This window comes from Heptranchias perlo, unplaced genomic scaffold, assembly GCF_035084215.1.
Source record: "Heptranchias perlo isolate sHepPer1 unplaced genomic scaffold, sHepPer1.hap1 HAP1_SCAFFOLD_47, whole genome shotgun sequence".
Taxonomy (NCBI): domain Eukaryota; kingdom Metazoa; phylum Chordata; class Chondrichthyes; order Hexanchiformes; family Hexanchidae; genus Heptranchias; species Heptranchias perlo.
The window spans coordinates 4802746-4829152 of NW_027139484.1; the positions used below are offsets into that span (position 1 = coordinate 4802746).

At 45.6% G+C, this 26407-nt stretch overlaps 1 protein-coding gene across 2 annotated transcripts; it reads right to left on the reverse strand.

The window, feature by feature from the left end:
* Positions 1–3136: 3136 nt before the first annotated feature.
* LOC137313323 (NACHT, LRR and PYD domains-containing protein 3-like) lies at positions 3137–25211 on the reverse strand. 2 transcript variants are annotated; one of them, XM_067979434.1, is made up of 11 exons: positions 24615–25211; positions 21840–22006; positions 18181–18274; positions 16193–16359; positions 13751–13919; positions 13580–13645; positions 8113–9868; positions 6479–6565; positions 6151–6321; positions 5799–5966; positions 3137–5640 (listed from the first exon to the last, which is right to left on the reverse strand). In XM_067979434.1, exons 3-11 carry the CDS (start codon positions 18242–18244, stop codon positions 5553–5555), a joined length of 2736 nt encoding a protein of 911 aa, XP_067835535.1. In that variant the 5' UTR covers positions 18245–18274; positions 21840–22006; positions 24615–25211; the 3' UTR covers positions 3137–5552. The 2 variants fall into 2 exon arrangements, with proteins under 2 accessions (XP_067835535.1, XP_067835536.1); XM_067979435.1 differs by having other exon boundaries at positions 5552–5640; positions 5788–5966.
* Positions 25212–26407: the final 1196 nt, after the last annotated feature.

The following is a 26407-nucleotide window of genomic DNA, read 5'->3' on the forward strand; positions in this document are numbered from 1 at the left end:
TATATGGTGAGGAGCTCGGAACTGTGGAGGAGCAGAGAGATTTAGGGGGCCAAGTACAGAAATCATTAAAAGCTGGTGGACATTTACAATAATAATTTAAAAGGCTAATAGAATGTCAGCCTTTATTTCAAGAGGGCTGGAATATAAAGGGGTGGAAGTTATGTTACAGCTGTAGAGAGCTCTGGATAGAGCCCATCTGGAGGATTGCATTCAGTTCTGGGCACTGCACCTTAGGAAAGATATATTGGCCTTGGAAGGGCTGCAGCGCAGATTCACCGGAATGATATCGGGTCTGAAAGGGTTAAATTATGAGGACAGGTTGCATAGACTCGGCTTGTATTCCTCTGAATATAGAAGATTAAGGGGGTGATCTAATTGAGGTGTTTAAGATGATTAAAGGATTTGATAGGGTAGATGGAGAGAAACTACTTTCCCTGGTGGGGTAGTCCAGAACAATGGAGCATAACCTTAAAATTAGTGCTGGGCCGTTCAGGGATGATGTCAGGAAGGACTTCTTCACACAAAGGCAAGTGGCAATCTGGAACTCTCTCCCACAAATTTGAGGTAGAGATCAATACGAAATTTCAAAACGGAGATTGATAAATTTTTGTTCGCCAAGCGTATTATGGATTAAGGAACCAAGGCGGCAGATGGAGTTAAGATAAAGATCAGTCATGATCGAACTGAATGTCGGAACAGGCTCAAGGAGCTGAATTCTCCAGTCCTGTTCCTATGTAACAGCCTTGAGGGGCTGAATGGCCTCCTCCAGTTCCGACCTAATGGGCTCGAGTGGCTGCATGGCCTTCAGTTCCTGCATCAAGGGCTAATTGGGCTGATTAGCCTCCTCTTCCTGAGTAACAGGCTCGAGGGTTTGAACGGCCTCCTCTTGTTGCTGTCTGACAGGCTTGAGTGATCGATTGGCCTGCTGTTCGTGTGTAACAGGCTTGAGGGGCTGAATGACATCGTCCTGTTCCAGTGTCATCGGCTTGAGGGTTTGAATGACCTCCAGTTCCTGTATAACAGGCTCCAAGGGCTGAAAAGCCTCATCCTCTTCCGACCTAACAGGCTTGAGGGGCTGATTGGCATCCTATTACTGTGTAACAGGCTCAAAGTGCTGAATGGCCTCCTGCTGTTCCTGTCCAACAGCCTTGAGGTGCTTTCAGTCATTTCATCCAAGATGGCTGCCGTAATCGCCGTAATTTTGTCCAAGATGGCCGTCATAACTGTGGCCATTATGCCCAAGATGGCCACGGTGCTTGCCGCCATTTTGTCCAAGATACTTACCGTACTTGCCGTCATGCGGTCCGTGTGTAAATACACACACATGCATATATATATATATATATATATGTTATAAATGCAGGTTTTTGTTTTATAGTACTCGTTGTTGTGGTGGTGGTCTAAACATAAAGACTGCTACTCTGGGATCATTCCGAGGTGACTGGGTGCATTCTGTTATCCCTGGGTGCACTCTGGGATCACACTGGTGTGAATCGTTGCACTCTGGGATCAATGGGTGCACTCTGGATTCACTGTGGGATCACTGGGGACGCTGTGAGCGGTACTTGCCGCCATTTTGTCCAAGATGGTCAACGTATTTGCCGCCTGCTGGCCGTGTGTAAATACACATATATATGTCAAATATATATATATGATACATACCTTATAAATACAACTTGTGTAGTTGTGGTCGTGGTCTAAATATATAGACTGGCACGCTGGGATCACTCTGAGGTGACTGAGTGCGCTCTGGGATCCCGGGGCGCACTCTGCGATCAATCTCGGGTGACTGGGTGAATTCCAGAAACACTCTGATGTGACTGGATTCACTCTGGGATACTGCGAGCACTCTGGGGTCAGGTCTGGGTGAGTGGATGCACTCTGGGATCACTCTGTGGTGACGAGGTGCGCTCTGGAGTCACTGTGTGTTCACTCGGACATTCTGGGGTCACTGTCATATCACTGTCAACAATCTGCGTGGTAATCTCCGCCATTTCGTCCAAGATGGCCACCGTACTTGCTGCCATTTTGTCCAAAATGCCACCCTGCTGGCCGTGTGCAAATAAATTTATACACAGTATATATATATATTATAAATACAAGTTGTTGTTATTGTAGTAGTTGTTGTGGTGGTGGTCTAAATATAAAGCCTGCCACTCTGGGATCACTCTGGGGTGACTCGGTGCACTCTGGGGTTCTATTGCACTCCGGGATCACTCTGGGGTGACTGGGTGCACTCTGGGGTTCTAAGTGCACTCCGGGATCACTCTGGGGTGACTGGGTGCACTCTGGGGTCCCTAGTGCACTCCGGGATCACTCTGGGGTGACTGGGTGCACTCTGGGATCCCTGGGTGCAGTCTGGGATCACACTGGGGTGATTGAGTGCACTCTGGGGTCACTGGAACATTGTATGATCACTGTGGTATCACTGGGGACATTCTGCGCGGTATTTTCCACCATTTTGCCCTAGAAGGCCGCCTGACTTGCCGCCATTTTGTGCAGGATGGCCGCCGTATTTTCCGTTGTTTTGTCCAAGCTGCCACCGTGCTGGTCGTGTGTAAATACACATAAATAATATATATTATGCATATAAGTATTTGTTGTTGCACTAGTAGTTGTTGTGGTGGCGGTCTAAATATAAAGACTGCAACTCTGGTATCCCTCTGAGGTGCCTATTGCCTCCCCTGCAGGGGACAGACAGAATCCTCTCCCCGAGGGGACCGACCGGGGCCTCCCCCCGAGGGGACCGACCGGGGCCTCCCCCGAGGGGACCGACCATTGTTTCCCCCATAGAAGACCGTATGACGCCTCCCCCAGTGGGGACCGACCGGGGCCTCCTCAACAGGCTGCACCCAAACAGGGCCCACCTGAGTTCGGTCTGTTCACTGCCCTGGGGTTTAATTTCCTCTCTGGGCCCTGGTTTTGGGGATTGGGTTTAACATGTTCCTGTTCGATTGTGACCTATGTCTAGAAGTGAATGATGCCCAATATTGCTCCCTGAACGGTCTTACATCTCCCAGTTCAGATTGAATGAGTTCACCTCACCGACCATTAATTAGGATCCCCACAAGCGACTGAGTGAATGGATTAACACTTTCTGACCAAATCTTCAAAGGAGAAGTCAGAGGGCAAATCATGCACAACAGTGATTTATTAACTTGGAATTCATAATTATCATTATTTAACCATTGAGTATAACAATAATAATTACATATAAACAGAGCCACCGAACAATGTTAACAATAAATAATTAATAGGCAGATAATTAACACAATGAATAACCGATTATAAAAGCAGCTGAGAGTATCACCGTAATTCAGCATTAGCTGGATCACTGATTATCACATTATAATTCAGATCAGTGTCTGACACGACTGCAGATTGGTGAGATTAATTTCGGATTCACCATTAAGATATCTGACAATTTAACCCCATTCGATCGCCAGCTTGGGCAATAGATCAGAGAATAAATTCACCTCGGGCATTGGAGCAAAACGGGCGATAGCGAATTGGCAGCTCTTTTTCGAGTCTGACTGATTTTATTTTCCATTGATTGTTGCTTTCACCGATGAGATGCGAAACCAGAGCTCACTCTGTCTGTTTCAGTGGACGGAACAGATCCAGGAACAATAACTGAAGAAGAGATGGGGAGTCCCTGGTGCTCCGATAAACATTGAACCAATGTTGACCCGGTGTCCCACTGCAGCCCAGTCTGAGCCCCACCCTGGGCCCTTCCTGTTTGTACATTGACCCAGTGTCGCACTGCAGCCCAGACTGAGCCCCACCCAGGGCCCTTCCTGTTTGTACATTGACCCAGTGTCGCACTGCAGCCCAGACTGAGCCCCACCCTGGGCCCTTCCTGTGTGTACATTGACCCAGTGTCGCACGGCAGCCCAGTCTGAGCCCCACCCTGGGCCCTTCCTGTCTGTGCACTGACCCAGTGCCCCACAGCAGCCCAGACTGAGACACATCCTGGGCCCTTCCTGTCTCCACATTGACCCAGTGCCCCACTGCAGCCCAGACTGAGCCTCACCCTGGGCCCTTCCTGTCTGTACATTGACCCAGTGTCCCACTGCAGCCCAGGCTGAGCCACACCCTGGGCCCTTCCTGTCTGTACATTGACCCAGTTTCCCACTGCAGCCCAGACTGAGCCCCACCCTGGCCCATCCTGTCTGTACATTGACCCAGTGTCCCACTGCAGCCCAGACTGAGCCCCACCTGAGCCCTTCCTGTCTGTACATTGAACCAGTGTCCCACTGCAGCCCAGACTGAGCCCCACCCTGGGCCCTTCCTGTCTGTACATTGACCCAGTGTCCCACTGCAGCCCAGACTGTGCCCCACCCTGGGCCCTTCCTGTCTGTACATTGACCCAGTGTCCCACTGCAGCCAGACTGAGCCCCACCCTGAGCCCTTCCTGTCTGTACATTGACCCAGTGTCCCACTGCAGCCCAGACTGTGCCCCACCCTGGGCCCTTCCTGTCTGTACATTGACCCAGTGTCCCACTGCAGCCCAGACTGAGCCCCACCCTGGGCCCTTCCTGTCTGTACATTGACCCAGTGTCCCACTGCAGCCCAGACTGTGCCCCACCCTGGGCCCTTCCTGTCTGTACATTGACCCAGTGTCCCACTGCAGCCCAGACTGAGCCCCACCCTGGGCCCTTCCTGTCTGTACATTGACCCAGTGTCCCACTGCAGCCCAGACTGAGCCCCACCCTGGGCCCTTCCTGTCTGTACATTGACCCAGTGTCCCACTGCAGCCCAGACTGAGCCCCACCCTGGGCCCTTCCTGTCTGTACATTGATCCAGTGTCCCACTGCAGCCCAGACTAAGCCCCACCCTGGGCCCTTCCTGTCTGTACATTGACCCAGTGCCCCATTGGGGACCATCCAGCCCCGGATATCCGGCAGAATCAGCGCTGGGGGACCGGGTGACTGAGTCTCGAGACCCTGTCGCTGGGCCTCTGACGTCACAATGGGAGACGACGCTCGCTCAGCTCGAGCTGGAAACCGTTAAAGGGGCCGTTCGGATTGAAACCTGGAGCGCGGCCGGTTAAAGGGGAGGGACAGAGAGTCGGCCAAAAATGTTCACATAATGAGACCAGGAATGGTTAAAAATTGAAATGTTCATATAATGAGACCAGAAATGGTTATCAATTGAAATGTTCATATAATGAGACCAGAAATGGTTATCAATTGAAATGTTCATATAATGAGACCGGGAATGGTTATAAATTGAAATGTTCATATAATGAGACCAGGAATGGTTATAAATTGAAATGTTCATATAATGAGACCAGGAATGGTTATAAATTGAAATGTTCATATAATGAGACCAGGAATGGTTATAAATTGAAATGTTCATATAATGAGACCAGGAATGGTTATAAATTGAAATGTTCATAGAATAAGACCAGAAATGGTTATAAATTGAAATGTTCATATAATGAGACCAGGAATGGTTATAAATTGAAATGTTCATATAATGAGACCAGGAATGGTTATAAATTGAAATGTTCATATAATGAGACCAGGAATGGTTATAAATTGAAATGTTCACACTACCACACTCAGTCTGTGTCTGGATTCCCGCAGTGACTCCAGGTGTCTCTTTCCGTTTGGACTGAACTGATTCTCCACCAGCCTGAAACAGATTAAAGATTAAACAGGAAATAAACAGATTGAACAACAGTGTAAATAACAGGGAAACTGCGGTTAATATTTCAATAATAATTACATACAAATATTACCCATAAAAGGGACTGAATGACATTGATATTTTATATATTACTTTAAACTCACTGGATCCACTCCAGACTCCTGCAGGTCAGTATGAGGGAGCGGAGAGCGGGGACAGATTGGTCTGTGAAGGAGTTTGTTCTCAGATTCAGCCATGTCAGTGACCGGTTTGTTCTGAGAGCGGAGTAGAGATCCTCGGCGCAAGAATCTGTGAGACGGTTATCACTTATACTGTGGATCAGAGAGAGAGTAATAACAGGAATCAGGTTGAATCCCCAGTGTTAATTAATAACACAATTACTGATACTAATAATGTACAATATTTATTTGTATTATTATTACTTATACTGACATTAATGTACCGTGTCAGACTTCCAGTTATTATGAACACCATCTCACACAGTCTGATACTTACTCCAGTTCCTGTATTTTACAGTCCGGGTTCCTCAGAGCCGCAGACAATAGTTTCACTCCTGAATCTCCCAGGTTATTGCAACCCACGTTCAGTGCCGTCAGTGACCGGTTTGTACTGAGAGCGGAGGAGAGATCCTCGGTACAAGAAGCTGTGAGACCGTTATCCCATAACCTGGAGATCAGAGAGAGAGAGAGAGACGATCAGAGATAACAGGAATCAGAGTAAATTCCCAAAGTTTATTTGTATTATTATTACTGATACTGAGATTAATGTACAGTGTTCGACTTCCAGTTATTATAAACACAATCTCACACAGTCTGGTACTTACCACAGTCTCATTATTTTACAGTCTGGGTTCCTCAGAGCCGCAGACAATAGTTTCACTCCTGAATCTCGCAGTTTATTGGCCCCCAGTCTAAATACAAACAGACAGAAAGTGAGAAACAAACTGAATCCAATCCCTGACCTGACACAATTGATCTCTGATATTGCAGGAAACAATTGAAAAATCTTCTGGAAATTAATAACCAGATTTCCCTGTCACTGACAATGAATCTCACTCTGCCCAGCTCCCCATATATTCAGGGACTGTCAGTAAATGTATTTATTAAATAAAGTGTTGTCTGTGTGAAGCCTATAAATGTCCCTCAGTCCGGTCTCATTTCCTGATGATCAGAATTACCCTCCTGGAGATCAGTGGCCGATCCCGTCAAGTTTGGCGAAATTGTCTCATTTCTGCTGCTTCTCAAATCCCAGATTTTATGGGAATCCATCGATTTTCCCTGAATTAAATGATAAAGCGGTGATTCTCTGTACTTTATGCAGTATTATATTAATCTGTGTAATATCTCGGGGTGAGTTATCTTGTGAAACGGCTGTAAAATCCGTCCCACAGGATTTCATGTAACAAGGAGAGTTTATTCCGTCCTGTTACAAGTTTTAAATGTCCCTTTACTCCTAGTTTATAGGGGAGGGGAGTCTCTCACTTTATTCCCATTCAACTGGCTCTACATTTATTTCAGGTGAAACGGGCCCGACAATTTGTGGGGAATTTTCTGAAGTTCCGTCCCCGAGCGGGGCCTCACAAACAGGGGGCAGATTATGGGAAATTCCCGGGTTCACTGCCTCTCGTTAACCCAGGAACCTCCCGCTGTGTGTGGGGCCACACCGCTGGCCGGTATGTGTCTGCACTCCTGGGCTAATCCCTCACAACCCATTAGATTTGAACATTTTTACCGGCAGATTTCAGCTCCTAAATCCCACTGAAGTGTCGGCCTGGATTAATGAGCGAGGGGCCTGAATCCACGACCTTCTGACTCAGAGGCACGAGTGCTGCCAGCTGGATGAAGAGATGGTGGATGTATTGGAGAGTGTGAAGGGCTGTGTCATTGATGAGTTAAGATAACGGACCGACGTCCTGCGGGGAAAGCTCAGCTCGCCCACTGACGGTTGACTGCCCGAAAGCTGTGTTTTGCTCTTTGTTACTGAATGTTTGGTGTTTCTGCTTCCCTCTCCTACACACGTTGACAGTCCGGTGACCGTCACTTGCCCCCACACCTCGGTAAGAGGGTGGGATGCTCCGACACACGGACTGCTGCAGTTAGTGTCGGTCTCAGTGTAAGTAACAGTGAGAAGGAGCCTCTTCAATGGGCGTAACTCAGGCAGTGAGAAAAACAGCAACAAATATCATTTATTGCAATTAAATTATCAGACTCTTTCAGTGACCTGTATTTACTGATCCGATAAAGACTGTAAAATCCCCACTTGTTCACAAGGATCCATTTTAGATTCTCCAGTCCTCAGGGAATTACTAACCGATCATCTTATCATTTGTCATATTTGTGTTGAATCTGCTTCTCTCTGGTTTAACTGAACTGTTTGTTTCCCTTCATTACGGAGCAACAATACAATCCGTGACTGTTCTACGATTAGCCAAACAGTTAGAGACAAATAAACAGTTACCTCAACACCTGGCATTTGTGCAGTCCGGGTCCCAGCCGCTGGAATCCTTCACACTGAATGGAGCAGTACTCGAGATCGAGGTATTTTATTGTATCACAGAGTCCAATGACATGAGAGAGCACCGCACAGTCAATCGGGGTCAGTTGCAATGTGCACTCTGCTTCCCTGTCTCCAAATGTAAGTGTTTCCACAGATCCCACTGTGGCCCGAGCCAGTGCTGTATTCTGAGACTCAAACAGGTAGTGGAGTGTGTTCAGGAGGTTCCTTTTTCCAGTTTTACTACCGCTCTTTCTAATCTGTCCTTCAATCATCTCCTTCACCCAGTCAATCACTCTGCAGATTGTTTGATGAAGAAATGGACCCAGAAACTCCTCCAGGGGCCGAGCTGACTGTGAGGAGGAGAGCCCAGCAACAAAACGGAGAAATATCTCAAATCGCCCATCATCCTTGTTGTGGGCTTCACTGAGGAGTTTCCGGATGTCCCCTGGATCTGGAGTCAGGAATTGTGCGAGTGCGGCTACAAACTCTTGGATGGTGAGGTGCGGGAATGTGTAAACCACACTCTGGGCAGAATCATCTCTCCCCAAAAGTTCCATCATGAACCCAGACAGGAACTGGGAAGGTTGCAGATTGTACTTGATCAAATCTCCACCTCTAAACACAATCTTCTTCTCGGAGACTCCTGTGTAGGCCATCTCACCGATCTTCAGTAACACATCACGGGGGGATTCAATCTCTCGGCCATGGTTTTTCAGAATGTTATAAATATAGTAGGAATATAGTTGGGTGATGGTCTTGGGAACTTTCTGCTGTTTCCTGTCTCTTTGTGTGAAGAAGGGACCCAGTGACAGACCAAGGATCCAGCAGTAGGAAGGGTTGTAACACATGGTGTACAGGATCTCGTTCTCCTCCACATGTTTGAAAACAGCTGCTGCCACCGACTGATCTTCAAAAAACTTGTTGAAATATTCCTTCCGTTCCTCACCAACAAATCCCAGGATTTCAGCCCAAACACTGATCTCAGCCTTTTCCAATACATGTAATTCAGTGGGGCGGCTGGTCACGAGCACTGAACATCCTGGGAGCAGCTTGTGATGTATTAAACTGTACACGATGTCAGACACTTCACACTGGTCTTCAGGATCTGTGCAGATGTAATCAGCCTCTGTATTTCTCCGATTGTCAGCAAAATCGATACTGTCCTTGAATTCATCTAAACCATCGAATATAAACAGTAATCCCTCTGGGTTCTTCCAGAGCTCTCCCAGAATATTCCCAAAGTAAGGATACAAATCCAGTATCAGATTCCTCAGGTTTATTCTACAGTTAATAGCGTTCAAATCCCGGAATTTAAAACTGAAAACAAATTGAAGGTGTGGGTATATTTTCCCAGTGGCCCAGTCATAAATAATCTTTTGTACCATTGTTGTTTTTCCAATCCCCGCGACTCCGCTCACTGCTGCTGTACTCCCAGATTTGGATTTTCTCTGGGAAAAACTGCTCTGGAACAATTGATCAGTTCGGATTTTTTCCAGTTCTCTCCGGAGATGTTTCTCTCTCCACTCTTCATGGTCTCGGCCTCTTGCCAGTAGTTCATGTTCGACAAGTGTCCGATCTCGAACAGTAGAAATAACCGTTAGCTCAGTGTATAGAGTGACCAGCTGGAAAATCTTAACCTTTTCCTTTATTAGGATCGTGTTCACTTTCAGTGTTTCAGTTTGGACCCGGAGTGTTTCCTTGTGTTTCTGTTGAACATCTTCAATTAGAACAGACAGAAAGTGATTCTTAATGTTAGTTGTATTGGCATAAAACCAAATTCTCAATATCACTTTACTATTCAGTAAAATGTTCCGAGATTGAATTTGCAGCTTCAATAGAGGTGCGAGCAGGAAATTAAACTCAGTTACTGAAAACCTCGCTTGAAAGTGAATAACGGCTGAGAGAAGTTTCAAGTCCTCACGATTCAAATATTGACTGCACATGGAGATTTCTGTGAAAGTGATATTTTCCATCTGATGATTAATACTATCAGACCTGGCCTGAACCATGGACATCTCATTACAAATCTAAATGTGATTCTGGTTCTACGAAACTGGAGGTTCTAGTGGATTATCCTATGAAACCGTCAGAGGTGCTAACCTTTTGCGGAAATGGGAAATATGTTATTGTGTGCATTGGGAGAGGGATAGACTGTGAATGGACAGAAGTTCCACTGTTATTGTATCAGAGCTTGGGCAGGTTTTCTGTGATATTGTGGGCACTGGGAGAGGGACAGGCGAAGAATGGACAGAAGTTCCACTGTTATTGTATCAGACCTCGGGCAGGTTTTCTGTGATATTGTGGGCACTGGGAGAGGGACAGACTGTGAATGGACAGAAGTTCCACTGTTATTGTATCAGACCTCGGGCAGGTTATCTGGGATATTGTGGGCACTGGGAGACGGACAGACTGTGAATGGACAGAAGTTCCACTGTTATTGTATCAGACCTCGGGCAGGTTATCTGAGATATTGTGAGCACTGGGAAAGGGATAGACTGTGAATGGACAGAAGTTCCACTGTTATTGTATCAGACCTCGGGCAGGTTATCTGGGATATTGTGTGCACTGGGAGAGTGAAAGATTGAATAGACAGGAGTTAAGTTGCTGTTGTTTTCGGACTCGGTGGGGTTATCTGGGATATTACATGCATTTCTATCGTCACCTGATCACAGGTAAAGATTACTGCCATTCTGAAGGTACAGAGGCGAATCAGAAAAATGAATTAAGGTATTTGGACTTTAGGTTGAAGGAATGGTGAGAGGGTTTGATGTATTTTGTTTGGGCAAGAAACTTCGGAATTGAAATGTTTTAATGGAATTCCCAACATTAGTTAGGACAAAAGAACATAAGAAATAGGAGGAGTGGGCCATAAGCCTGCTCCAGCAGTCAATCAGATCATGTCTGATCTACCTGAAATCCACTTTCCCGCCCAATTCCCTTATCCACTGATTCCCTTCGTGTCCAAACATCTATCGATCTCAGTCTTGAATATACTGAATGGAAACCGGAAACAGGCTCACAAACAACACAATAATTAATATCGGAAAAGGGAAGTCAGGGTAATTTTCTCACACAAAGGGCCAGAGAAACATGGGAAGGACACTAAAAGGGCAGTGTAAGTGGGGTAAAGGGATAATTGAATGTGTTACGGATACACTGAGAGGAGGGGGAGTTGGTGTCATCTCTCTTAGGGACAGGCTTATATGGGCCAAATGGCCTTTTCCTGTCTGTACTCATTCTCCTCTTATATTGTGTTTCAGAAATTGTGAACAATTTTGCAGCAGTTTTTCACGTACATTCATTAAATGTGTTTTTATAACAGTCCTGTCATATCATCGATTAGAATTAGAATTACTGCCCACATCATTCAGTGTGCTGGTGGAGCAGAAAACATTCACAGTTCATTTCAATTGTTCACCCAATAATTACACTCCATTGTTCCATTTTGGTCTGAATTTCCTATAATGAAGGTTTGGGAAATTACAAATCTCTTTCCATTAGTCATTACATTGGGTCTAAAAAGACCCCTGAGTTAAAGGACTATTCTTTGAGCAGAATAAGGTTCTCACTTTCTCTGCCATTCGGAAGTTAACCCATAACTTCTGAATTACCCTGAATATTGTCTTTCCCTCCACGGATTAAAGATCTATTGTGTTAACATCTGCACATCTTCTGAGATCAGATCGAACACTTTAACGTCTCATTCTGTGCTGTGAAATGATAACATTTTAATATTTCGCATTTCTCCACCTCTTTCCCTCTAGCTGATGGTGGGAATATTTCTGGGAGGGGGGTGCCAGGTAACCCATAACATCTGGCTCAAGGCACTGCTCATTAAATTTGAGCCTAGAGCATCTGTGCGGTGCACACCTGGCAGGATCCCGATACATTGTGAATCCTCATACACACCCGGCAAGAACCTTTTGCACTGTGGGATTCACAGTGCAAAAGGTTCTTGCCGGGTGTGTATGAGGATTCACAATGTATCGGGATCCTGCCAGGTGTGTATGAGGATTCACAGTGTATCAGGTTCCTGCGAGGTGTGTAAGGGGATTCACAGTGTATCAGAATCCTGCGAGGTGTGTAAGGGGATTCACAGTGTATCAGGATCCTGCCAGGTGTGTATGGGGATTCACAGTGTATCAGGATCCTGCCAGGTGTATGGGGATTGACAGTATATTAGGATCCTGCTAGGTGTGTAAGGGGATTGACAGTATATCAGGATCCTGCCAGGTGTGTATGGGGATTGACAGTATATCATGATCCTGCCAGGTGTGTATGGGGTTTCACAGTATATCAGGATCCTGCCAGGTGTGCAAGGAGATTCACAGTGTACCAGGATCCTGCCAGGTGTGTAAGGGGTTTCACAGTATATCAGGATCCTGCCAGGTGTGTAAGGAGATTCACAGTGTATCAGGTTCCTGCCAGGTGTGTAAGGGGATTCACAGTGTATCAGGATCCTGCCAGATGTGCATGGGGATTCACAGTGTATCAGGATCCTGCCAGGTGTGTATGAGAATTCACAGTGTAACAGGATCCTGTCAGGTGTGTATGGGGATTCACAGTGTATCAGGATCCTGCCAGGTGTGTATGGGGATTCACAGTGTGTCAGGATCCTGCCAGGTGTGTAAGGGGATTCACAGTGTATCAGGATCCTGCCAGGTGTGCATGGGGATTCACAGTGTATCAGGATCCTGCCAGGTGTGTATGAGAATTCACAGTGTATCTGGATCCTGTCAGGTGTGTATGGGGATTCATAGTGTATCAGGATCCTGCCAGGTGTGTGTGGGGATTGACAGTGTATCAGGATCCTGCCAGGTGTGTCTGGGGATTCACAGTATATCAGGATCCTGCCAGGTGTGTATGAGAATTCACAGTGTATCGGGATCCTGCAAGGTGTGTATGAGAATTCACAGTGTATCGGGATTCTGCCAGGTGTGTATGGGAATTGACACTGTATCAGGATCCTGCCAGGTGTGTATGAGAATTCACAGTGTAACAGGATCATACCAGGTGTGTATGGGGATTCACAGTGTATCAGGATCCTGCCAGGTGTGTCAGGGGATTCATAGCGTTTCAGGATCCTGCCAGGAATGTATGCAGTTGGATTAATTGGAGTAATACAAACTTACCAATAATTCAAAACAAGTAGTGACTTTTATCTTCAAGCTGCGCAAAGCATTTTTTTCCTGCTATACCAGGGCATCTCACAGACGAATATAAAGCGCTGCAGTGTATTAGGATCCTGCCAGATGCAAGTGGTTTCACGGGATTAACGACTAATCGAAATGAACTTTTATTCTCTTTCCTCCACCCTTTGAATTTCTGATTCCCAGATTCTGACAATCTCTAAACAAAAGACTACAGTCAAACATTCTGATTCTCAGGAGTGAAATAAACGGTTTGAAATCCCCATTTCATCACTTACCTTTCAGGTGACTGGGTATTTCAGATAAACCTCGTCCGATGTCCATATAATCAAATGGATCAGGACCTGTATAAATCAATGAGCTTTCGTAAAATCTGATCTGTGTAATATTATAGTAAATTCTGCAGTGTTTCAATCTGAAATTGAATTCAGTGTGTGATTTTACCGTACCAAGTTTCTGCATCTCTTTCAGTATTTTGACCAACTTTGGTAACCTGTGCATTTTCAGAAAGGATTCCCACATCACCCTTCGGGCCTGAGAGCCTTTCTCCATCACCAGATTTAGGAGAAGTTTGGAACTGTCCGCCCTGTTTCCCTTCACCGCGAGCTCAGTGACTTTCTGTAAAGAATAATAATGAAAATATTGAGGAGTGGAGTGAAAGACAAAGATTGAGAATGAAGGAAAGGAGCTGCTCTCTGATGGGATCTCCCAGTTTATATTGAGGAGTGGAGTGAAAGACAAAAACTGAGAATAAGAAATAGGAGCAGCAGTAGGCCAATCGGCCCCTCGAGCCTGCTCCACCATTCAATAAGATCATGGCTGATCTGATCCTAAACTCAAATCTAAATTCATGTCCAATTTCCTGCCCGATCTCCATAACCCCTAATTCCCTTTACTTTTAGGAAACTGTCTATTTCTGTTTTAAATTTATTTAATGATGTAGCTTCCACAGCTTCCTGGGGCAGCAAATTCCACAGACCTACTACCCTCTGAGTGAACAAGTTTCTCCTCATCTCAGTTTTGAAAGAGCAGCCCCTTATTCTAAGATTATGCCCCCTAGTTCTAGTTTCACCCATCCTTGGGAACATCCTTACCGCATCCACCCGATCAAGCCCCTTCACAATCTTACATGTTTCAATAAGATCGCCTCTCATTTTTCGGAACTCCAATGAGTAGAGTCCCAATCTACTCAACCTCTCCTCATACGTCCGCCCCCTCATCCCTGGGATTAACCGAGTGAAACTTCTTTGTACTGCCTCAAGAGCAAGTATGTATTTTCTTAAGTATGGAGACTAAAGCTGTATGCAGTATTCCAGGTGCGGTCTCACCAATACCTTATATAACTGCCCCAATACCTCCCTGTTTTTAGATTCTATCCCCAAAGAGAAAGGAGCTGCTCCGTGGTGGGATCTCCCAGTTTATATTGAGTGGAGTGAAAGACAAAGACTGATAATGAGAAGGAAAGGAGCTGCTCCGTGATGGGATCTCCCAGTTTATATTGAGCACTGAAAGTAATCACTGGGCCGGGTACTGATCCATTCTGAACATGGGCAAAATATTCTGTAAACATCTTGATTCATCAACAAAAACATAGCACCTTTAATGTAGAAAAATGTCCCACAGCGATTCACAGGAGTGGAATCATACAATGGGCCCGAGACAAAGGAAGGCATATTATTCGGGGTAACCAAAAGCTGGATAAAGAATCAAATTTTCAGCAGAAGAGGGAGGTAGAGAGGTGGAGGGGTTTAGGGAGTGAATTCCAGAGCCTGGGTCCAAAAACTACAGAATGCTAGGCCACCGCTGGTCGGGCGATGGGGAGAGGCACAAGATGCCAGAGTCAGAGCAATATAGATTTCTAGTGAGGGGCGGCACCATGAAGTGATTTAAACAGGAGGATGGGAATTGAAAATTGAAGTCATTCGAGAACTGCGATAGGTGAACGAGCACAGGAGTGAGGGGTGAGCGGGATGGGCGAGGGACAGGTTACAGGCAGCAGCGTTTTGGATGTGTTGAAGTTTAAAGAAGGCGGAGAATGGGAAGCCGGCCAGGAGAGCATCGGAATAGTTGCGTCCGGAGGAAATTTCCTCCAATTAAATATTGGGAAGACCGAAACCATCCCTTTGTCACTTCCACACTCCACCATTCCAATGGTGTCCTGGCCGGCCTCCCACCTTCCAGCCTCCGTAAACTTGAGCTCATCCAAAACTCTGCTTCCCGTAGCCTAACTCACACCAAGTCCCGTTCACCCAACACCCCTGTGCTCGCCGACCTTCATTGGCTCCCGATCCTGAAACTGATCGATTTTAAAATTCTCATCGCTGTGCACAAATCCTACCATGACGTTGCCTCTCCCTATCTCTGTAACCTCCTCCAGCCCTACAAACCCCTCAGATCTCTGCCATCCTCCAATTCTGGCCTCTTGTGCATCCCCGATTGTCGTTGCTCCATCATTGGTGGTTTTGCCTTCAACTGCCGAGTCCACAAGCTGTGAAAATTCTCTCCCTAAACATCTCCGCCTCTCTACCTCTCTCTCCTTTCCTTTAAGACCTGCCTCTTTGACCAAGCTTTTGATCACCTCTCCGAATATCTCTTCATGTGGTTTGGTGTCAAATTTTGTTTGATAATCGCTTCTGTGAAAAGGCGCTGTTTAAATGCATGTTGCTGTTGTCGTTACCCTGTCCTTTCTCTGTGCAGATATTGACTGATCCATTTGGGTATTATCATCTCTTCCTATCATTGGTTCAGATTCAAATATATTCAGTTTTATGCACTTCTTCCCTATTTGGCCTGTTTCTGTCCTGTAACATTCTATGATTCTAAGATGTGATATTCTGTCACTTCTGTTACTTTTAAATAATCCAAACTCATTCTGTGCCCATTCCACTTACGTGATATTCTTGTCCACTGAAATGGTCCTCGCCTGTTAACATGAGACTGAGTCCCTCCACCCCCTCTTCAATCGCCTGTTCTATTCTGTCCCGGTAGAATTTCGTCAACTGGAACAGCTGGTAATCGTCGCACTTTGTCAGGAACTCAGTGATTGCAGTGTTCGGATCTGTGAACAAAAATGGAGAAAACTAAACACATTATTTACTTTCTATCCGGGCGGTTACATTTCCTCTTATACCAAACGTCTGAAGCCTCCTGTGAGTCACATTATCAAACACCTTCTGAAAACCGATAAACACCGCATGTGCTGCCTTCCATCGTTCCGTACAGTCAATTCTTAAAAACCGGTGTTTAAATATGTGAAACACGGCTTGTCTACAGCGAATCAGTTCCAGCCTCCCCTGATCATCCCGTGTCTCTAAATGTTCATTAATTCGACCTGGAATGACAGATTTGAGGAGTTTGCCCACTGCTGACGTACACTAATTGATCTCCAGTTACCGGGTTTACCTTCTCTCCCTCTTGAACAGATACATTTCTTTGTCTCTTTCTAATCCGTTTTTATTTCCAAAGTCTCCTCCCTGACTTCATTTAACCGCATTGGTTGTAGGTCCAGCCGCTTCTCTACTTTTCTCAGATCCAAATCCTTCTCCAGTTATCTCTGACATCCTCCTCCAGTACACCGACATTCCCACTAACACCATCAGTGTTAGAATCTTCATTAATCTCCCCGCAAAATGTTATAACCAGGAAGATTTCGCTGAATCCGTGTAAACCTAAACCATGTGGTCTGATAGCTCCTGGACCATATCTCTTATGATTCTGACTTTCCAAATGTGTTTGGAATGATTTGTACATTCATAGACACATAACTTAATCCAAACTCCGATTTTGGGGGTAATTTACCTATAATTCGTTTTTCTTTCCCCCCTCGACATCCATAACTTTATCTCGCAATACTTAAAAACCTCCTACCCTTTTTCCTGCCAATATCATTTCATTACTTCATAAATCATCTGTTCCTGCCCCAACAGTTTTATTAATTCCACGCTTAAGTCTCAGATCCAGATAGTTCCCCCTCTCCGGTCATATCAACTGAAACCTTCCCGCTGCTCCATTCACCCAGTCTGTAAAACCATTGTTGGTCGGTTCAGACCGTGACCGTCCCTTCCCTTCTCCCTGAACTCACTCTAGTCCCCAAGACCGTGAACCCTTCCCTCCTGCTCCATTCACCCAGTCTGTAAAATCATTGTTGCTCGGTTCAGACCGTGACCGTCCCTTCCCTTCTCCCTGAACTCACTCTATCCCCAAGACCGTGAACCCTTCCCTCCTGCTCCAGCCCTGCAGCCACACATTGACCTGCCGCATATTTCCCTCTTTAAGTGGCCCACCGTAAAACAATCCAGAGATCAACACCTGAAGGCCTTGTTTAATGTGTCGAGCCTCAGTCTCAATATTCCCTGTATAATCGTATTTCTATCCATGTTATTGGGTCCGACCATGACTATTCTCTGCTCCCCTTTCCTTTCCAGAGATCGTCCCACCTGTTCCTGGAAATTTTTCCCTCTGACACCAGGGAGGCAACTTACCATTTGGAACCTGCTCAGGGCTGCAGAAGAGTCTGTATATTCCCCAGACTATAGAATCTCCCACCACTATCGCTTTCCTATTGCTGTGCCCCACCTGCCTCTCACCCCTGCCCCACTCGGGGTGTCCACCTGCTCCCCGGTCTCACACTGTTAATCCTCTGAGACGCTGTCTCTATCTACCTTACAGTACCCAACACCAGTTATCTATTGGACAGTTCCAGTACTCAGGAGATCCCTCCACCTGTGACTGCACTGTCCCTCTAGATGGTCACTCACTTCCCTCTATCTGCACAGTATCTGTGCTGTTACCTCTTCCTGTGGTGAGCTGCAGGTTACTGCTCGTGATCTGGACCCTTTGTGAGGTCAGAAATTATATTTTGATGAATTTTTGAACCTACCTGTGTCTATTCTCATTCTTGTTGAAGATGTTGGATCTCCTCCCCTGTTTGAACCTTCAGCCATGGTGGTAACAGATTCCCAGATTCTGATGCTCTGTAATAAATATATTAATATGAAGTTAGACAGAAATATTAAAATGAGGAGAGCGTTGCCTTGTTAAACATGATACCAAGTCCCTCCTCCCCCATCAGTACAACATTTGTTAGCTCTGGGATCGAGCATTTCACGAGTGTTATGATCAACGTTCCACATCAGGTGTGAAACAGACAGCTGCCCAGTGAAACCCACTGAGTCCTTGTTCTCCACCATAAATTCTCCCGCTTCTGACCGTGATGGACTCACATTTGTCTTCACTAATCTTTTTCTTTTTAAATACTTGTAGAAGATTTTACAGTCCACTTTTATGTTCCTTCCACGTTTACTCTCATACTCTGTTTTTCCTCTTAATCATCTTGGTCCTTTTTCGCTGAATTCTAAACTGCTCCCAATCCTCAGGTTTGCTGCTTTTTCTGGTAACTTTATATGACTCTTCTTTGAATCTATCCTTAATCTCTTTTGTTAGCCTTGGCGGAGCCACGTTTCCTTTTGTGTTTTTGCACCAGAAAGGAATGAATGACCAGAAATACGGTCCACTCTTCGTCTTAGGATAAACCCAATCACTGAAACTATCGATAGTTGGTGGGGAATTGAGGGGAAACATCTCTCGGGGCCTCTCCAGACACAAAGGGGAATGTGTCTTTTTCTGATCCAAAGTGGATGACCTCACACTTGCCCACATAAAACACCATCTCCCACAGTTTTCCTCACTCACTGAGTCTGTCTGTGTCCCTGGTTTCCAGTTCCCCAATAGGGTCAGATTCTGTTTTCAGCACAAAGTAACAGGTAATGAAATCTACCCTTTTATTAGGTATATTAAGGTGACATGCAGCTAAGGCGGGAAATGGAGTTGAGGTACAGATCGGTTACGATCTAATAGAGTGACGGGACAGGTTCGAGGGGCTGAACGGCGTCCTCCTGTTCCTGTATAATGTCATTGGGTGGAGTGTGAAACAAACGAGTAATGATACACAGTGTCATACACTTTGGGGAAGGCATTGTGTCACCACACGATGGCAGTGTACCATGTGAGAGAGACAGTGAGAGAGGATGTGTGTGTCTATCAGTGAATGACTGAGTGAGTGTGGGAGAGAGAGGATGCCTCTGAATATCAATGAGTGTGAGAGAGAGAAGATGCCTCTGAACATCAATGCGTGTGAGAGAGAGAAGATGCCTCTGAACATCAGTGAGTGACTGAGTGTTTTGTGTGGAGAGAAGTGCCAGGATGATGAAACCCGACCTTTAACCATCAACAATTTGTAAAATCCGAAACAGACAGGGATCGAACAAGTTAAATTGCCAGAAGACACGTGTCCATATCACAGGTTGGATCAGACACAGCAAGTGGCGTCTCGGGGCAAAGGATCAGAAACCTCTTCCTCATATCGATCCAAAGTTGGAGGAAGTGAGGTTCCCACAAACGGAAAACTTTCGCTTCTGTCTCTGCGAGTTTCAGCATTTTGCTTTTACTTTGTGTCACTCGGGCATAAATGTTGAGACCCACTCAGTTCCCCCTTCAGTGTGATTTTTTTTACCAGAAGGCTTCTTCAATCCCAGTGCTTTTTGATTAAAGTAGATCTGGGTTTCAATTCGTCCCTAACATCCACCTGAGAATAATGGGGTCACCCGCATTTGGTGTTGATTGATTCTCTGCATTAGGTTTTATCTTTAATTCTGATCACCATCTGGTTTCCACCCAGAACCGTGTGTGTGACGAGAGAAAGAGGGGAGATTGACTTTACCCTCCAGTCTTCAGGTTACAAACCTCAGTCAGCAGAGGGGGGCGATGCAACAGATCTACTTTATCCCCCAGTCTCCAGGTTACAAACCTCAGTCAGCAGAGGGGGGCGATGCAACAGATCTACTTTATCCCCCAGTCTCCAGGTTACAAACTGCTGTCAGCAGAGGCGGCCGATGCAACAGATCTACTTTACTCCCCAGTCTCCAGGTTACAAACCGCTGTCAGCAGAGGGGGGCGATGCAACAGATCTCGTTTCCGTTCCTTGAGCTCGCTGACAACTTACAGCCGCCAAATGGAAAGAAATGTTTTGAACTTTGTGTCGCTGCAATTATATTTGCTTTTCGTAGAACACATATTATAACCCCGCCATTTCTTAACAATGGTATTACTGAAAATGATCTCTTTATAATATGAAAGTAACTTTACACACCAGACTTGTACTTTAATCTAAAGGACCTGTCTCAGTGATGTTTTAAAATCACATATTAAAACACGGTCCTCTATTTATACCTGTTAAGTTAGATTAAAGATATTTATTAATCGATAAACGGATGGTTAGAAAAAGGCTTTTAAGATTAATATGTGTCGATAACCAGGGGACACAGATTTAAGATAATTGACAAAAGAAGCAGGCGGGGGGAGATGGAGATTTTCATTTTGATGTGGCCAGATATTATGATCTGGAATGCACTACCTGAACGGGTGTTGGAAGCAGATTCAATAGTAACTTTCTAAATGGAATTCGATAGAATAACGGAATGATTACAGCATCGAAGGAGGCCATTCAGGCCATCGATCCTGTGCCGGCTCTTTTTAAGAGCATTCCAGTTGGTCCCATTCCCCCGCTCTTTCCATGTAGACCTGCAAATATTTTCCCTTACACAATTTATCCAATTCGCTTTTGAAATTTACTATTGAATCTGCTTCCACCACCCTGTCAGGCAGCGCATTCCAGATCATTAAACTCACTGCATTTGGTTCTTTCTCCAATCACCCTAAATGTGTGTCATCTGGTTCTTGACCCTTCCGCCAATGGGAACCGTTTCCCTTTATTTACTTTATCTAAATCGCCATGATTTTGAACACTTCTATGAAATCAAATAGCACGGACATGAATCTGGATTGTATCGGGACAAACATCGCTCTCAGTTTAATAAAAAGAACCCTCGGCCGAGGCCGGGAGCTGGAACAGGTGATCACCCAGAACATTATTCTGACAACACACAAAATAATCAATAGGAAGAATTTTTACAATCCATTCAATAAGATTTACGTATTATTTTATCACCAGTTTATATTTAAATGATAATCATTTAATTCAACTACAATTGTGAAATCCAGAAATCGATTTACTGATGGGAAATAACATTATGTGAAACCCAGTATCCAGTTCAGAATTGTAAGATGATTTATTTTGATTGTTGGTTATGAAATATATTTCAATCCGGTAACACTGTCTGGCACTACCTTAACTCAAAGTGTAATATCGATATTATGGGGGCTATAAAGGTGGGTTATTTCCGAGTTGGTGCTGGGGGCGGGGAGACACTGTATATCTGCTGGGCTCTGCCTCAGACTGGAGTCACCTCTCAGATCAAACCCCTTCACTCTAAAACACACACAAGATTAATTTGTAACTGTGTGTTTTGAGACAGAAACTGATCTCACTTCACATTTCATTGCACGGCCTCATGCTGGATAATTGTACTCGGTGATCAGACTCTCACAGCCTCATTCTCACCATTTCCACCCTTACCTTGTAACCTTTGTGTACTGTCTACAGGACCAGTGTTTATCTAAGTAAATGGAACTTTCTCTTACCTTTCTCCCCAGTCGATCTATGGAAGCTGTTTGAATCGGAAGGGTTCTCTCTGGTTGCTGCTCTCACAATGCTGTGCTGATTCACCTGCTGTTGTTCCTCAGTCTACAATCCCTGTTTACTTCCAGCTGTGGACTTTTCTCAATCACTCCGTCATTCACCGGGAGATCTAATTATGGCAGTGCAGAAAATGAGACCAATACTGACGGTGTGAAGGAGAATCTAATCAGCACTTTCCCTCTAATGTATTATTAAAATAAAAGTAATTGAAACTTAAACAATTGAATATCAAATATTTGATTGAATAAACACACTGTTTGAGGAACTCTGTTCTCACATTCCATGTCTCTTTACCACCCCGACCACAATATGTGATCGTTTCATACTCCAACCCCAGTTAGAGGCAATTCCTTCTCAATGTCCCGTCATTGTTTTTAGGATCGCATTTGCTATTTGTGAATCAGTGGCCATTCCTTTATATTTTCTGCCTGAACTCCATCGAGGGGCGAGACTCCAAGTTTCCAAGTGTATTTTACTGGCATCATCGACAACAGGGAGAGTTGATGGGACACCGTGACTGGGAAGTGTGACTATTGCAGTGAGTTCACTTCACTGAATATGTTACATAACATAACATAACATGGGACTGATTTCTCACAGAAAGAAGAGATTTCGCTTGCTGTGAGTGTTACTCTTTAGTGTGGACACTCCGATGAGTAAATCTCCTGTTTACAGCTGTGGGGTGGGTTTCTAACCGTCTTGAATTGACAGTTCCTGACTCAGAGACTGGATGTGTCTCCAGTTAGCTGCAAATTCCAAAGTGCTGGCATGTGGGGTGGGGAAGGAACGTTTTATAACCACAAGTGAGACATTTTAATAAGAATACATTACCGTCAAATAGGTATTAACTGTAATAACAACATCTCTGTGTGGGAATATGGAGGGAACGTTGACCATATTTAAGAGAACAAGAGAAAATAGAAGCTCTCAGCAATTAACTTGTTTCTATTTTGCTCTAAATGGTCATTGATGTGCACAACTTGACTAGAGGTTACAACTCATTCTCATGCCTTTAAGAAAATATCTCTGATTAGAGAGAATCAGGATCAGTAACTGAATGATTTGAAGTAGAATGTGTGAACAAATATGGCCTACTCTTAGTTTTAGGATAAATCAAATCACTATCTCCAAAAATATCAGTAGTTGATGGGGAATTGGAGTTGAAAATTTATCGGGGCCACTCTCCAAACACAATGGATATGATTAAAGGACACACACTTTGGGGAGGGCACGGTGTCACCAAAGGATGGCAATGCACCGTGTATGGTACAAGTGGGCGGGGAGCGCACTGTGTCACCACAGGACGGCTGTGTACCGTTTATGGCACAAGGGGGCGGGAGTGCGCTGTGTCACCACACGATGTCTGTGCACCGTGTCTGACACAAAGGAGCGGGGAGGGCACTATGTCACCACAGAATGGCAGTTTACTATTCCTTACAAAAGGGGCGGGGCAGGCACTCTTGGGCACCGACCCCAAACGATGGCAGTGTACCATATGAGATAGAGAGCAGACGTGTGTATATCAGTCAGTGACTCTTTGTGTGTTTGATGGAGAGAGATAGGGGAAGTGAATGCCTGTCGATATCAGTGAGTGCATCTGAATGTGTGTGTATATGAGAGTGAAACAGATTTTATCAGTGGGCAACTGAGGATTGTATGAATGTGAGAGAGAGACAATGGATGCCTCTGTATAACTCTGTGAGACTCTGAATGTATGTTTATCTGAGAGAGCCAGATACATAGTATATCTGTGAACAACTAATTGAGTGTGTCAGTATGAGAGAGACACATACAGAGAGAGAGACAAAGGGTGCGTCTGTATATCTGAGTGACTCTGAGCAGGTGTGTGTATATGTGATGGAGGGAGACACTCAGTGTATCAGTGAGGGACTGACTGAGTGCGTGTGTATGTGAGACGCAGAGAGAGAGACAATGGCTCTGGATATCTGAGTGAGTGTGTGTGTGAGAGAAAGAGACAGAGGATGCCTTGTGTATCAGTGAGTGACTGAGTATCTGTGTGTATTTTCAGTTGGGGAGAAGCGGCAGGATGATGAAAACTAACCTTTAACCATCAAACACTTCTAAAATCCTACACAGACCGGGATTTAACAAGTTAAATTGCCAGAAGACACGTGTCCATATCAAATGTTCAATCAGACACAGCAAGTGCAGATTACATGCAAAGTGCAAAAGCCTCTTACTCTTATCGATAAACAGTTTGAGGAAGTGAGTTCCCGCAAACGGAAACCGTTCGCTTCTGTCTCTGCAAGTTTCAGCATTTTACTGTTACTTTGTGTCGCTCAGGGGCAGACATTTTGAGACCAACTCAGTTCCCCGTTCAGTTTAATTTTTTACCAGAAGGTTTATTCAATCCCATTGTGTTGTGATTAAAGTAGCTCTGGGTTTCAATTCGACCCCAACATCCACCTGAGAATAATGGGGTCACCCGCATTTGGTGTTGATTAATTCTCTACATTAGGTTTTATCTTTAATTCTGATCACCATCTGGTTGCCACCCAGATCCGTATGTGTGACGAGAGAAAGACGAGAGATCTGCACTTCATGTATTCATGTTTTTCCTTCTATATAATAGTAGACTCCGAGTCCAAATAACTAAGGTGCCCCTTTCATTTCCCCATCTTTTTCTCCAATCCATCACTTTCACTCTCTCCTTTCCCTTTATAATCCTCCACTCTGAAACATTCTCAGTCACTCACCCAATTCATCCATTGAAAAGACTGAAGCGACATGTGATCTGGTCCGCACGGCTCCTGTCCCCAGTCAGGACTCTGATACTCGGGGATTCGGCTGATCCCCCCTCCTTGCTCTTCCTGTCCCTCGTCAGGACTCTGGTAGTCGGGGATTTGGCTGATCTCTCCGCCTTGTTCTCCCTGTCCCCAGTCCGGACTCTGATACTCCGGGATTCGGCTGATCTCCCCGCCTTGCTCTCCCTGTCCCCAGTCCGGACTCTGATACTCCGGGATTCGGTTGATCTCCCCGCCTTGCTCTCCCTGTCCCCAGTCAGGACTCTGATACTCCGGGATTCGGCTGATCTCCCCGCCTTGCTCTTCCTGTCCCCAGTCAGGACTCTGATACTCGGGGATTCGGCTGATCTCCCCGCCTTGCTCTCCCTGTCCCCAGTCAGGACTCTGATACTCCGGGATTCGGCTGATCTCCCCGCCTTGCTCTTCCTGTCCCCAGTCAGGACTCTGATACTATGGGGATTCGGCTGATCTCCCCGCCTTGCTCTCCGCTCGACACAATCTGAATGGAGCCTCCAGGAAGTATCAGCGCACATCAACCTCGCTGTCACCTCTTCCGCTAAATGTTATTGAAATATAAATATCGTGTGGGGCATAACCCGAAACCTCGCGTTGCCTTTACTCTTCCGACCAGCTGATTCACGTGGGTTTGATGCGAGTTAACTTTCCTATTAAGTGCTCAAATGATATGAATGCTTCGATTTACAATCACCCCATTGATTTAAATCAAACAACACAGAAGGAGGCCTTTCGGCCCCTGGTGTCTGTGCTGGCTCTTTGAAAGAGTTATCCATTTTTTTCAGATTCATCTGCACTTTCCCCATGGCCCTGCAAACTTTCTCCTTTTCAAATATTTATCCAATTCCATTACTAAACTGCGTCATTTCACCGCGAGCGACTGGACAGACAGAGCAACAGTTATACGTTGAGTCATTGGCGGGATTTAAAAAACGAATCTGCTTCTGCCGCCCTATTATTGAAGTCAATGGAAGTAGATCAGGGATGAGGGAAATCTGAACAGTCAGAATTTTACATCAAAACACGTAAACCAATAGTACAGTTTTAAGTAAGGGTTTCTATGTCATTCTATCTCTGCCCCCTCCCATCGCCAATCACTGATTAAAGTAAGGGGCACCCTGTCATCATCCCTCTCACCCCTCCCCCCACCCATCACTGATGAAAGTAAGGGGCTCACTCTCATTCTTCCTCTCCCTCTCCCCGACCCAACACTGATTAAAGTAAGGGACTCTCTGTCATTCTCCCTCTCACCCTCCCCCCGTCACTGATTAAAGTAAGGGGCTCGCTGTCATTCTCCATCTCACCCTCCCCCCGCCCATCACTGATTAAAGTAAGGGGCTCTCTCTCATTCTTCCTCTCCCCCTCCCCCCACCCATCACTGATTAAAGTAAGGGGCTCTCTGTCATTCCCCCTCTCGCCCTCCCCCGCTCATCACTGATTAAAGTAAGGGGCTCTCTCTCATTCTCCCTCTCCCCCTCCCGCCGCCCATCACTGATTAAAGTAAGGGGCTCGCTGTCATTCTCCATCTCACCCTCCCCCCGCCCATCACTGATTAAAGTAAGGGGCTCTCTCTCATTCTTCCTCTCCCCCTCCCCCCACCCATCACTGATTAAAGTAAGGGGCTCTCTGTCATTCTCCCCCTCCCCTTCCCCCGCCCAACACTGTTTAAAGTAAGGGGCTCTCTGTCATTCTCACTCCCCCTCCTCCCCCTGCCCATCACTGATTAAAGC